This window comes from Vollenhovia emeryi, unplaced genomic scaffold, assembly GCF_000949405.1.
Source record: "Vollenhovia emeryi isolate VEMERY1.0 unplaced genomic scaffold, V.emery_V1.0 DF939151.1, whole genome shotgun sequence".
NCBI lineage: Eukaryota > Metazoa > Arthropoda > Insecta > Hymenoptera > Formicidae > Vollenhovia > Vollenhovia emeryi.
The window spans coordinates 1,352,036-1,366,360 of record NW_011967215.1 but is presented as its reverse complement, the minus strand read 5'-3'; the positions used below and the strand labels follow the sequence as shown (position 1 = coordinate 1,366,360).

General features: G+C 40.1%; 1 protein-coding gene across 3 annotated transcripts in view; it reads left to right on the top strand.

Annotated features, from left to right (window-relative positions):
* The first annotated feature begins 5,655 nt into the window (after window positions 1-5,655).
* The window catches only part of LOC105565523, an 11,629-nt gene continuing 2,959 nt past the window's right edge, over window positions 5,656-14,325 (top strand). For 2 of the 3 annotated variants that reach the window (XR_001009198.1, XM_012018788.1), the window contains exons 1-2: window positions 5,656-6,483; window positions 7,837-7,903. Coding sequence is in view for 2 of the 3 variants with exons in the window: in XM_012018788.1 (XP_011874178.1) it covers window positions 6,376-6,483; window positions 7,837-7,903 (175 nt within the window). In the remaining variant the exon portion in view is untranslated. The remainder of the gene's footprint in view (window positions 6,484-7,836; window positions 7,904-14,325) is intronic. The other variant, XM_012018790.1, reaches the window with a different exon arrangement.

The window sequence follows — 14,325 nt, the reverse complement described above, 5'->3', positions numbered from 1 at the left end:
TCACCCTCGAACGCGGTTATCGGTCGTTAACCCCTCGCCGCCTCGCGTCCATTTGGGATAGTCGGATTGTGTTCACGACCCTCGTTTTTCATAGGCTCGACGCCAATGATTTTGCAGCGATAAATGCCTTTTTCATTTTCAACGCAACCGGCAAATTATATGAAAAACGCGCTGGAGCGGTTGTTGGCTTCTAGTCGCCTCCTTGGTCGGTATAGTTTCTCGTATACTGTATTAATGGCGACCCTGTACTCATTTCCTTTTTTTTTCCTGAAACACTCGAGGTAGCGATTACAGTAACCGTGTTTCTTCTGCACGCTCGATAAGGAAATTGGAAGCTCTTGGAGAGTATAAGTTAGTGCTGTAAGCGATAAGTTTTTCTCTATTATGAATTAGATACATATATATTGAGTACTAGATGCGGAACAATCTCTATTACGAATAGTGAATTATTATATCAAATCTGTGCTTTACTTGCTAGGAGAAGGACGGCGGAAGCTTTAGTTCTCTCGCACAAATCTTCATTTTCTCGTATTTATCCCCTACTGTGTATAGTCTTTGGTTTACTAACAATAAGAGGCCGCGGACGTTTTCTCGGTTCTTCTGCGTTTTATTGGTAACTAGGGGACACTTGAGCAGCAAGCGGGACGGTCTCCAGAGTAACTCTAGCGAAAAAATCGATATGGGGGTTGAAGGCATCACTCATTCTCCTCACGAAAGCCGTCTCGGCAAACGTGAGTAGCGTCTGGCAGTTGGATTCTTACAACTCTCGCGATATTATGATTTGATAATACCACGATGGACAGTATTTAATAGTCAAACTTGACAGAATGACTGGTACAAATGAATAATTAATGACATGGTCGAAGAGATTTCTCTTAATTATTAAGGACATGCTGTGTTTTCAAGAGAAGTGTTTTTATTATTCTAAGTTATCGCCACTTTTTACATTTTACTCTTTAAGCGCTACAAATATGTTGACTTTTAGATACGTTCTGTAATAAAGAAAAATAATGTTAATAAGAAAGATAATAACGCACTGGAGAAAACTTTTAACGTAGAATTTAAAATATTTCGCATTGTACACCAGTCTCGGACTAATGTGTGTAAGTTAGCCCTACTTTTTCAGAATTTATAAACGTTAATTAGAGTTCTGAACGCCCCCGCAAGAATTCTAGAGTTCTCTATCCGTTTTAGTTTCCATCGCTTCAAGCGATGAAAACGTCATTTGAAAAACTGAGAGCTAACTTTCCGGCGCTCCTATCTCTTAAAAAGGGCCATTTTATTTACAAATTTTGAGATATTTCAATGAGTTCTAGAGTTCCCTATACATTTTAGAAAGAGTTTCGTTCAAATAATCCAAAAATCGAGATCAAAGTCGCACCGAAAATTTAAAAAAAAAGTTCCGTTAATTTTCGAGAATCAGGGGTTCTAACGGGAGTTCCTTTTGCTCCCACACAAGTTCTATCGACGACTTTTCAGACTTGAAGCCCTCAAACCAAAAATAACAAAATTACAGCCTACTTCAATTTATAGGATCCGCAAAACAAAGTCTCGTAACTTTGGCAATGCGCTTCGAGTGTTACGAGACATCGATATAACTCGTGCGAGGGCATAGAAAACTTGTGTCAGTACTGCGGGTTTCGAAAATTTGTACCATTCGGGACTTGTGATTTTCCTGCGCTAACATTAAAGTTGCTCTACCGTCGTCAATGATGACTCTAGCGAATCAAGAGTTACGAGACGTCGATAGATTTCGTGCCGGGGCATAGGAAATCCCGTTAGAACTACAAAATTTTTAATTTTCGGGACTTGCGATTTTTTGTACCATAACATTAAAGTTGATGCAGCGACGTCAATAATGACTTTAGTGCTTTGGGTGATACGAGACATGGATAGAATTCATGCCGGGACAAGGGAGTCTCGTGTTAGAACTGCGAATTTTCAAAGTTTTTACTTGTCATTACTTGGCAATTTTTGTTTCCGCCACTTATAGTGGCTGTATACTTGTCAATAATGATTCCAGCGCTTTAAGTCTGAATAGTTATCGATAGAAATCGGGTGGGAGCAAAGGAAACTCTCGTTAGAACTCCAGATTCTTGAAAATTATCGGAACTGAAAAGTTCGGTCTGACCTGAACCTCGATTTTTGGGAATATTTGAACGGAACGTTTTCTTAAAAGGATAGGGAACTTTAGAATTCATCGAAATCGTTCAAAATCTGTAAATGTAATGGCTCGTTTTATGAGATGACACGCCGTGAAGGTAGATCCCTAATTTTGTAAATGACGTGTTCACGGCTGAAACGATGGAACTCTTTTTATTACCTATAGAGAATTCTAGAACTCTTGCGGCGGCATTCGGAACTTTAAGTAATTTTGTCGAATTGTGAAAAAGTGGAGCTAGGCTTCACACACATCTCGGACTGGTGGAAGTACCTTCGAATTTATTCGATTTTTTGCATTAATGGTAGACTGTAAAAAATATTTGTTTACGGGGAATACAGAAATGTTTAAATTCGTAATTCCCGTACTGTGTGTAAATTAAATTACATTTCTCGAAATTACGATAGTACCATTCAGCCATGCCAGAAACAAAATAGTTTTTAGATTTCCGATTAGTCTCCAAAAAAGTTTTATAAATTCACAGTGTTAGTGCTGTTATTACCGTTTCACTTATTTGACTCTCTAAAAATTCCTTGAAATTTCCATACTCAAACATTTAATCTAGCGTTTCAATTCCTTCATTCCTTACCGGGAAAATATACGGACATGGGCCAGGACCCTACTATTACTACACCCTCGTGTTATCACAGAGCTGCACGTCACTTCCCTCTGCTATCGTTTTTTTAAAATAAAGTTGAATTTATCATACTTGATCCTACCGATGGTTGGTAACGCAAACTTCATTATTTGACGTTGATAAAATCATAATTTATAACGTTGGATAATCTTTTGACGCGTAGATTATCATGTGTTGGTAATCAAGACTTAACTTGGAAAAATTCTGCTCGTCCGCTATGTCTATTCGGATTCTTTGTCAATGGACATTTTGGCGCACGAAATGCGTGTTTAATTTTTTGCAAACGTTGCCTGTTGCGTACTAAATAGTGTCGCGAGGTAATCGTAAAGCAGCGATTTTTCTCGCATGGCTCTTGCTTCCATGATACCGGGGTGTGACACAGCGTGTAACGCAAGAATATATATATTTTTGTAACACGCGAGTTAATTTAGAAACGTCTGTGAATAACGTTACGGTTTGTTTGCGCATGTTTCCCACAGTACGCGTACATTGCGGACCGTAACTGCGACGCTCGAGAAAGTGTAGGTGGAATATTGATTTCCGATTCCTGTTGTATGTGTTATGTATTGCCGGGCGACTGTATTTCAACAAGTTTAGGTGAACCCGAGTCCATTTCCGACGCGCAATAAAATAATACGCGTCCGGTTGTCGCATTAGCTGCGATTTTAATCGCCACCGCGACTGTGAGATCGGCGCGCGAAACCGCAAAAAATCTGCAAAATTGTCCTCGTATTTATTCGTCCGCGCGTGATATCGAGACGAACTCTGTGAAACTGCTTTTCTAAGGATTTGATAAGAAACATGCGCGCGTTTGTTTATTGCGAAATAATATTTCCGCACTTAGCAAGTTCGTTTTAGCTTGTCACGAGGAGCAATTTCGAGAGATGCTAATTATTAGTGCGAAGTTTGTTATCGTCAGAACATATTTATTTAACGTTAATGATTAATTTGCCGACGCATGCAGTCTCGCCGAAAGTTTGGCTCTCACCAGCGAAATTAATTTCGTCGGTAGTTTGCGACAATGCAAGTCGCTAATTAATAGGCGATAGTATTATTATAATGCTGTCGAAGGTACGTTCGAAAATTTACATATTTTTAAGGCTTAAAATAATAACTATTTTTCTCACCGAAAAAAATTCTCACTGCATTAAGATGGCGCGACTTAATGATATTTACAGGCTTGCGCATTTTAATTGTTATTATATTATCGATTTAAATTATAATACGAGCAGAGGCCTCACAAGGACGCGAGATTAATGCGTCATTTTTCACATTTACCCGTCACAGAATCAATTCATTTCTTAAATCAAATAGCAGAGTTCACGTCAAAATGCTGATACAAACCCCGCCTTGCCTCCCGTTTTTCAAGGTCGACCTTGAGCAGAATCGCATTTTCCCACTGCGGAGGGTCGAGGACGAATCAATGGGGATGTTGCGTAGCGATTCCCTCCAGAACGTCCGATTATTTTTTCATCTCCCTTATTTCGTGACTTTTTATTTGTCTCGATAGACGCGGGAAAATTGCTATGTTGAATAATTGCTATGTTGTTTTATAAACGAAAGATAATTTTCTTTTCATTTTTCTTTTCGGTTTTTTTAAATTTGTCGCGTTGGGTGTCGATCTCATTCATTTTTTTTGTACATTTTTACATTGTACATTCATACCTGAAACGTTTATTTAAATTTTAAACAAATAAGGATTTTTAATTCGAGACACGCTGCTTTAAATTTTGACTATAAGTTAAGATACATTTCGCGCGTTGCTTCAACTGAAATTCTCTTTGCGTGTTGATTCATCGCTTCTTATCGGCGACTATATCGGCAACTGTGTTGCTTCTCTGCACTTTTTTATCAAATTACTTCACGTCTAATCCACAGTTCGCGTTTATACTAAAGCGTTAGCGTATCGCAATGTGCAATTTTATTAATTGTACTATTCAGGCACTTTACGTAAAACGTATTTTAGTTTTTCCTACTTCTCGAATTTGTTTATTTTTATACTATTCGTTGCGGGAAAGGTTCGTTTCAAAATTTCTATTTTAATTTCTTTTCTCTTTCTCTTTTCTTCGTTTAAAAATATTACCGAAACTTTTACACCTTCTTACTTTTCCATCTGCCCTAATTATTATTTATTTAGCTCGGCCGCAATATCTTATTTATCATTTAAAACGCAATTGCACGAGAGGAGACTGTTTTACCTAAGTAAAATATAGAAGTTTATTTGCGGCTGCATTTAACGTTAAAAGTTAAAACGGTATACCGAATGTATCACGTTTTAATGGTATAAATATTTTCGTTTTATCTACCAATTTCAGGCAAAATACAAACATAATAAAATAGTGTTTTATTTATGCTTCGCTCAGCATTTACTACTGCAATGTCGAGACACACGGATGTTTCAAGTTACTCTAAATTTTTATCTAAAAAATGTCACATAAATAGAGACTGTTCTCAGAGCAAATTTCAATTTAACATAAATTAAATCGCGTATGTACGCGTGGAACTCGGGAAGTATCGATCAGGTGTTCAATGTTGAAAGTTCAGGACTCTCGTTCATTGAGAGCTCGAGTAGTACCACATTCGCCGTACGACAAACTTTTCAATCGCGTCGACAGGCGGATAGAAAAGTTCTCTATTTTCTATTTCGTTATCAACAACGCACACTTAAAGAATGCGTCGCGCGATGAACGTAGTATCACGTGGGTGTATTTTCGGATTGCGAGGCGATCCGTTAACAGCTGATCGGCGCGATCGTGACTTTCTCGCGCCGCGGCGTGATCCCCCGGGATCCGGATCCCGGGACATTTAATGAATCCATCCCGGCGCCGCGTGCACGCGTGCACGCACGCACGAGACGCGCGCGCGCTGGAGGAGACGGCGAGTGCGCGATAGCTCGGCCGCCAAAAATTCAATCCGGCACGTCACCACGCCGCGGTGTGTATCAACATTGAAAAATCAATGGTAACTCGTGACGTAGGTGTCCCGCCTCAACGGCAGCCAATGGATGCGCTCGTGCGCCCCTACCACCTCCCGCCGCCGTGACTCCGCGAGACCCTCGAGATCCACGCGCGGACCGGCGTGCTTATTCCGTAGCGCACTGCCGCATCGTACGCACGTAAAGTTGAGGAACGCACCGCCCGGGCCGCAGACGACGGACGCTCACAGCTAACCGAAAGAGGGGGACGTCATACGTATACCGCGAGCGCACTCGTGCGAGTGCCCACACGTGTATGAAGTTTTCCAGTTTGATCAGCCAGGCGTGAGGGTCGTCGGCCACGCACGTCAACGTCGTCGATGCGAAGCGACATCGAGCGCGATTGATTACGCAGCGGAGTTGTGCGAAAATCAGAGTCGGCGGTGAGAATCCTGGCGAGATTTCGCGGCTAGACCGTTTGACACATCGGTGTGAGATTGGCCTTCTCTCTCGCTCTCGCGCAAACGAGGCACGAACTTTTTAGACCCGTCTGGGAGAGCGACGGAGAAAGAGTGACAGAGAGGAAGGTATTGAAGGGAGACAGAGGAAGGGACGAGCCGAGCAGACGACGCGCGAAAGGGAGACGAGACGATAAAGAGCGAGATGGCGTTCATGATGCCCGTGGTGAAAAACGAATGGGACATTTACAAGACTAATCGTAATCGCCGGTCGTCCGAGTGCTCGAATCCGCAGACCTGTCGCAGCCGGAAGGTGAGTGGGATGACGTTTCGCTTCGCGCGGTGCGGCGTTTTTCGCGAAATGCGCTTCGCGAGTGACCGAGCACGCGCGCTCTCCCTCGATCGGCGCGGAGTGAGGCAGGTGGAAAATTGCCGGAACCGTTAAGACGCGCGCACGCCTTCGTCGGTTAAATGTTTACATTCCCGTCTCTCTATTTGCGATACAAAGTAGGTTAAAATCTTATACGAAATCGGTCCTAACAGTCGTCCGCGTGGGGTCTTTGGAAGAAATGCTATTTTCAAAATAACTGATATTCCACGAACGAAGATACTTGAGCTCTCGGCGTAAGAGATAGAAATTAATTTTTACATTGGAGCTCGTGTTACGAAAAGTAGCGTGACGACTGAAGAGTGAAACAAAGGTAGAACTCACTTGAGGAATATAAAACTGCTAAAAGTCAAACAAATGCTTGTCACTTCGCGAAGCGCCAGTTGGAAAACGCTGTGCCGAATATAAAAAATAATTCTACGTAGGCGATCATGTGCATTATTGGCAATACATTCAAGACGCGAAGACAATTCTTGGGTAAAGCTAATGTGTGAATTTAAGTATCGTGTGTAATAAGGAACCTGACATATACAGTGTTAAGAGAAACTAAAAAGAGAACACTCTGCGACTTTCGTTTTGTATCGCACGAACCGTTGCATAATGTAGCGATACAAGCCGCTAAAAAAAGATCAGATGTTGATAAACATTCACTCTCGCGCGTGATTGTTTCGACGTGCCAAAATAAAATTTTCAAGTGCCCCGAAGCGATTTTGATCTGCGAGATACTGTAGTGCAGCGGATTTAGATAACGCATGGGTGTAGAAGCAATCCAGTTTGTGTCGACAGCGCCGATGACGTAATTGCGCGTCTTGATTATTACGTATGCATATTAATCGTTTATCGACGGTAACGTACGGGGGGAGAGAAAAACAGGTCTCTGCAAGTCGGGCGACCTCCCTCCTGAAAATTTGTGTGCGCAGTAGGGACGCCGTTTGCAAAATTGCAAGATCCCGCGACTTTGAACAATGTTGGCGCCGGCCCCGGTTTTGATGCGTCATCCGCGCATATCACGTCGCGCGTATGACCGGCGCGGTGGCGCCGAAACGCGCACCGGCGTGAAAAACGACGTTCATTTACGGCGCCCGGGAACAATCCTTTCGCGCGTATTACGTTTCTCGTTGATCGCATCTTGTGCACAGATTTTGGGGATCGACGCGAGAGAATTTGTGCGAGGTCTCCGTCGAGTTCCCTGAAATCGTGGCACGGCGAAAGGACAAAACGCGAACGCGAGAAATCGAAAAGGAATGCCCCGCCACTGCACGTGCGATTTTTCCGCAGGTCCAGCAGGCACGGCCGTCTTGCCAAGTGCGGCACGACCGATCATCCTTCCGTCTCGATTCTCATGGTAAATCGGTTATACCAGCTTTTCGCGGCGTGCCCCTCGTTTTCCCAGCCTGCTCGAGGTGTTTATTTTGAAAGCAGACTCTGTATGCCGACACGACTTTTGTGTTATAGCGAATTCGGTTGCTCGCACTAAGTGCGCACGCAGTGCAATGCTTGTTTATAGTCAATTCTTATGTTTAAGGATCTTCTTAAATACCTCTTGAAATCCAGAAAAACGGCCTGTATGGCGTTCATACGGATCATTTTTTGACTAAATACGTAAGACAAAGTTAAATATAAGAATATATTTAGTATAAACAAGCCTTAGTGTGTACTGAGTGCGCACTAGTGCAAGCAACCAAATTCTCTATTAAGGCACGTCTGTCACCCGGGCCTTGGACCAAGTTTTAGCATCGTGGACACAGACCTTTATAAATAAAATTGGATAGCGACACGAGAGAGTTTTGTTTCAACTACCTGCTGCTACCAAATTTGTTGGGTCTTTCAGAATAAACGCCTTGCTTTAATTCTTACAGCTTCAAGAGATACCGATCTATGTTTACGTGTTTCGCAAATATTGTTTGTACAGATGTATGTTAAGTATTTGTTTTTAAATGCAAATGTGGTAACGATAATATAGTTAGGGAAGATGTGTGTCAACATATCACTGACCGTTTTATTTGTTTGTTGAGAATTGTTTTGATTTATAAAGAGGATCGATTTCCTTGGAGCTCTAAAGTTAATTGCGATTTAAGTTTTGCATCCTTTCGACTGTTCCAAAATATCCTGCTTTTCTTAGAAACGTTATTTACGTGACGTTGTGCAATTTCGATGCGATTATGTACACATAATGCAATTTCCGCGATGCGGAAGGTTAAATCCTTTGCTGTTTTCAGTGTGTCTTATATATATATAACTCTCGGAAAAAGTACGAGTAAGAATTAACAGCAAAAAGACATTTTCATTTCAAATATGAGATCAAGTTTTTTAATGAAAGTCTAGAAAGACTTGTTAAAATATTAATTATATAATTAGATTTCAACTCAAGTCATTAAAGTGGTTTTAAGCAGATTGAGTTGCAAAATTATTGTAAATTTAAACTTTTGCCAATAGTTAAATTCTAATTCATGAATGAAGACACGTGCTACAACGTTTTATTCTCACAGCTGCCTTGCGTTTAAAATCCTTCCCTATTTGTCGCAACATTGCGTTTTTGCGATGTGTATGCATTCCACGTTTACATGTTTTCTGTGTGCGTTACATTTAAGTACAGAATGAAAATCTTTTCACATCAAGCTAGGAATAATTGAGAGTATGAAGAGTTAATTCCGAATTGCGTAATACGCGCGTCTCGAACTAAAATTTCGTTAACGTGAAATTAATTCGAATTTAACTGGAAAAGGAAGCTTTCGCATCTACTTGTGAGATGTTTTTAAATTCGTTATAGCGCTCTTAATACCGAGTTAAATTTTCCAGGTTTACACATTAAAGAGAAGCTGCGTTTAAACTTGCATTAGAAATTTTAACCGTAAGTTTAGACAGTGGAGTTCGATAGCTTCCTCCGAGCTTCAAGGACAGATCCAACTTTTTTTTACGCGATTGATTCGCAGCTCGCAACATCGATCGTTCTCTTCGCGCCGGCGTTCGTCGATAAATAGCTCGGAAAAAATCGGAGTCCCTCTTTTTCTCTCGCGAAATTGTTGCCGTAAATGATCAACTCGAAACCGGTTTCCCCTCGGCGTCGCTAAACGCCCGGCGAAATTGTATTTGCAGACGCTGAACAGGCATGGTCAATAATAGGTGACGATCGAAAACCACGTGTCTCGGCGGATAAATATGCGCCGGCTAGAAGTTTATTTTTATCACGACGCAGGCAGTTATGCGTATAATGTCGAATTGCACGCGGTACGTACGCGGTTTATTGCGCTCGTAAATGTTATCGCAAATGTCGCCTGTGGCGTTGCGATTTTTGCACTTATTCGTCATTTACGTATGAAATAAATTTACGGCTACGGTGACCACGGCAATTGCAAATATTAATTAACGAGAGCTAACAGAGTTATGGAATTGTCATAATCACTAATGTGCCAATGGATGTACAAAAAGTTCCGGCATGACAATGAAATTTTTATTTATTGTACCATGGCATTTCTTTATGCAAATGTCACTTATTACTCGAATTACTCTTCTTACATATTACATTTTTGTTACGGCCGTACTTTTCCCAGAGAGACTTTCATAATTAAAAATTATGTATGAGTTATAATTGCATATTGGTGAACGAATGAATACAAAACAATGATTAATCACGATTTAGCTATGAATCATTTTTGGATAATTTTGAACAGATGTCGTTTATGAATATAAATTCAATTCAAGATTAAAGTGACGTCGAGATAAGTTTAAAGATTATGACATCGTGCAATGATTATCGGATTTATGGGCGTGAAACAAACTTTGTTAAATCAATTCTCATGAATGCGGACGTCCCCATAGGCCTATGTGCTTCGTATCCGTGACGCGATATTGCGCAAGTTTTGGTCAGTTGGTATTGCAATGTATCGTGCTGTGAGCCCTTGTACGGATTCTCAATCGTCGAAAGTCCCTTATCTGTCGCTCCATTCATCCAACAATCGCATAATACGTAATAAAATATGATTGTACGTATATTTGTACCTATACTGCGAATTTAATCTTGCTGACAATTAAAATTAACGATCGGTTCTCTCGAAAGATGATTATCGATGCTGATATGATAAAACTCGGGTAAAACGGATTTCCTAAAATTTTTATTTATGATATGTCGTGTATAATTTTATGAATCATTCGCTTCGTCAGTTTAAACCAATTAACGTGTTGAGAAACCATTTATTTAAATGTTCTTCAGTCACATAGTTTAAATAAGAAGTCACTGTGACAAGAGTCCCATTTTTAAGTTTTTCAATCAATTTTTATTGCTCATATTTTAAATGCCTTGATAATCCTATGTCGTTTCGTGAAGTAATAATGATATTTTTGCCGATAATAGTAGAATTTTGTCGTTAATGTGTTGCATAATACGCCTAATTTTCCGTCTCCTCATTAAGGTTTTTCCCATTTGCGATAATGCTTTGACTTAAGATTAAATGTAATGTTAAGAAAGAAAACACTGTTAAGTTTCTAAAAAATAATATTTTTCTCAAGCACGTAGCTAATGACAGTAATCACAAAATTGGAGGACCCCTTGAAAAGACTCGGCGCAAGAATGACGTAATTCCATAATTCTTGAAGCGTGAGGAGAATGTTTTATTAAGGGAATATTACGACTTTAGCGGGAATGCGTGGTCGCGACAAAAGTGCGCGTATGAAAAGGATATTCGCAAGGTACAAGGTGACATAACTGTTTTTACTTTATGTAAGTTAGCACTCTTCGGTTTCACCCCGAGTATTTTTGCGGTGCCGTTTCTTGAACTTGGTCTGCTACACTTAAAGCGAGGATAAAGTACAAAAGCCGGCGGTTTATGGATGGATACGACGCACAAAGGACGATCGACAAAAAGCGAGGACGTCATTTGCTCTTAATTCTTTCCTCGTCTACTTATTAAAAAAAAAATTAGACGACTATTATTAAATGGATCAAAATATTTTGAGACGATTTTTTTAGACTGCCGCATTATGTTTATCTGCGTGCAATAAAAAGATATTTCAAAATCTTGATTCGCTAAATTTGCAATTATATCCTTGCAGTTTTTAATAAAGATTGTAATTATAATCTTCCTATATTATCTGAAATATTATGCATAACGCGATAATAATTATATGCGTGTAATCTAATATGATTAACAAAATAGCGATTAATTAGTTACCGGCAATTAATTAGTTATTCGGTGTTACGTATAATTTTCAAATCAATAAAATCATTATTTAGCATGGAAAAATATATCTATATCGTATACTTTGTTCCGTACGCGATACATAATGAGAAGTTAATTTCCGTCACGGATGATGCGTTGTACCGTTATAAAAACGCGTGAACGGGATATTTTTAATCAACTCTTTGTCCTTCCATGTCGTTATTTAGAGCCAGCTCGAGCACGTGACACTGAAAGTTACAAGTACGCAGTACGAGATAGACTGCGATTATGACTGCCAGAACATTAGCGCAATCTCACGAGAAATCATTGCCAATTATATAACGCGAAGCTATTAGTTTGTGTACTGCGCGTATTTTAATCTGTGCAACGTGCATTATCACGATTATACGGCTGTATCAACGCCTAATTATAATCACGCGCACTTTCGTGAAGCTCCCTTTTTTTTTGTTTACGCGAACGCGTATCGGAGAACCGTTGAAAAATGTTCACAAAGTTCGTTAGCAATGCTGAATTTAGATAGAAGTTTGTGCATTTAGATTTGCATATAAATTTTGATAACGACGTTTCGAGCTTCAGAAATCCCCGTAAATCACACTCGAATTAATTCCGAAAGCTGGTGATAAATGATAATTGAAATGTACGTCGGCTGGTGTTAACAATCAAAATACATTTAATTACGGAATTAACTATCTCGATCGGCTTGAAGAATCAAATTAATATTTGACGTCAAATTATTACTTGTTTTTCCTTCAAGTAATCATTTAGAGATTTAATTATTCCTGCAATTTGTCGACATTTGCGTTTTATTGTATTATTTTTAAATCTGCACTACGTCACTATTATTGCCAATCTTCAAACTGTGCGCAAGATGTTAGCTTTCGAACGAGGTTAGACTTGAGCCAACGGCACACGATACTATTTTTCCGACTGGATTGCTTACGAGAACCAATAAGGATGCAGAGTGTTACATCAGGTGACTTAAGGCTAAATCCTGATTGACTTTCGTAAGTAATCCAGTAGAAAAAATAGTATCAATAGTATCAAGCCAACGGGCTTTACTCGTTTCGTCGCGGTCGACGTGAAACTGGGAGCATTCATGAATCCTAAACAAACGAGCAACTAGGCTGCGAACACCTGTTCTGAACTTGTCCTATACCTACGCCGATAGCGCGGCGAATAATCGATCGTTGTTCTTATTTTCAATACTTCTATTTTTATCTCGCGTAACGCTTTGATAAGAGGTTCTTTATAAATACGACTGAGGGATCGCGGTAAGATTAAATGAGAAACATTTATAGGCGGGTAAACTCCGCGCGCGCGCGCGTATCAGCGCACTTGCGTCGCATTTCGCCCGTGATACGTGGATTGCGTAACCGCACGTAACACAACAGCGAGAGTAGATTCGGCGAGGTTGAAGCCGCAGACAGGGCAAGTTAGTTGCTGTGACAATAACGATCATATTTGAATAAAATATATTATCGAGAACTTTAACTTATACGATATTCTAGTAAATGATCCTCGCGCATCTCACATGTCTAATAGAAAGAATTTACAGAAGACGTAGCAACAAATGAAGTAATTTTATAATAATATATTTAGAAAATATGAAGTACTTTAATATCAAGAAAAATTTTGTAATTTTATGAAATCTTTATTAGAATAGGCTTTTGTTCTTCATTCAAGGAATTTACGCGTACGGTGAATAATAGGAAACGTAATATAGATTCTCAATGTTATAATTAAAAGTGGTTTTGTAAACAGCTTAACAAATCGTCGGTGGTAAACCTATTTCAGAGAATATGAGAATCACTGTGCGAGCGCTGGCTATCGTAACTCGATCTCGCACACTGTATACGTGTAAAAGGAGGGAAGCTTGCACGCACGAAACAAATCTGACCTAATCGGCCACTTACCGCCTCCTACCGCGATGACAATACGAGCACGTGGTCGCAAGTTCGGACGTGGAAAAGGGCACGTATGCGTCGTAGGCGTCGAATGCTGCGCGCGTGCGTCATGCGCGCGATGCTTTTACCGATTTTTATCGCACCTGAGCGTTGAATAATTCAAGACGAGTCGGTCGCGATCCGCGTTCGGGAGCCTTCGCGAAACCGCACAGCTGTTATTATCAGTTAGCGAAATGATATCGCTATTACCGAGAGGGAAGCGCACGTTTGTACACGAAGAAAGAGGCGCGCGCGTTCTCTCGCGAATTAATTGCGCACCCGTTAGGGTTATTGCCGTTATCGCGGTTCGCGAACGGGATTTTCTTGACTTTGGCGTGTACATATTTGGACGATAAACGCTGTTTAAAGGAAGTCGCGGGTTATAGTTGTCAAAATATTATTATAATGTAGAGGTGACGCTCGTTTTATGTGTACACAATTAATATGAGTTTTGTAGGCCAAATATCATTGCGTGATCGTCATGCATCAACTGGTATCGTATCTTAGCGTTAAAAACCTAAAGCCATACATCAGATCTGTATCATTTAATACTTTGAATCGTCTTTGAGTATATGTCAGATAACTCCTTAATACATTGACTTAAAATAATTTGAAATGACAAATAACGTTACATTTTATATGTAGTA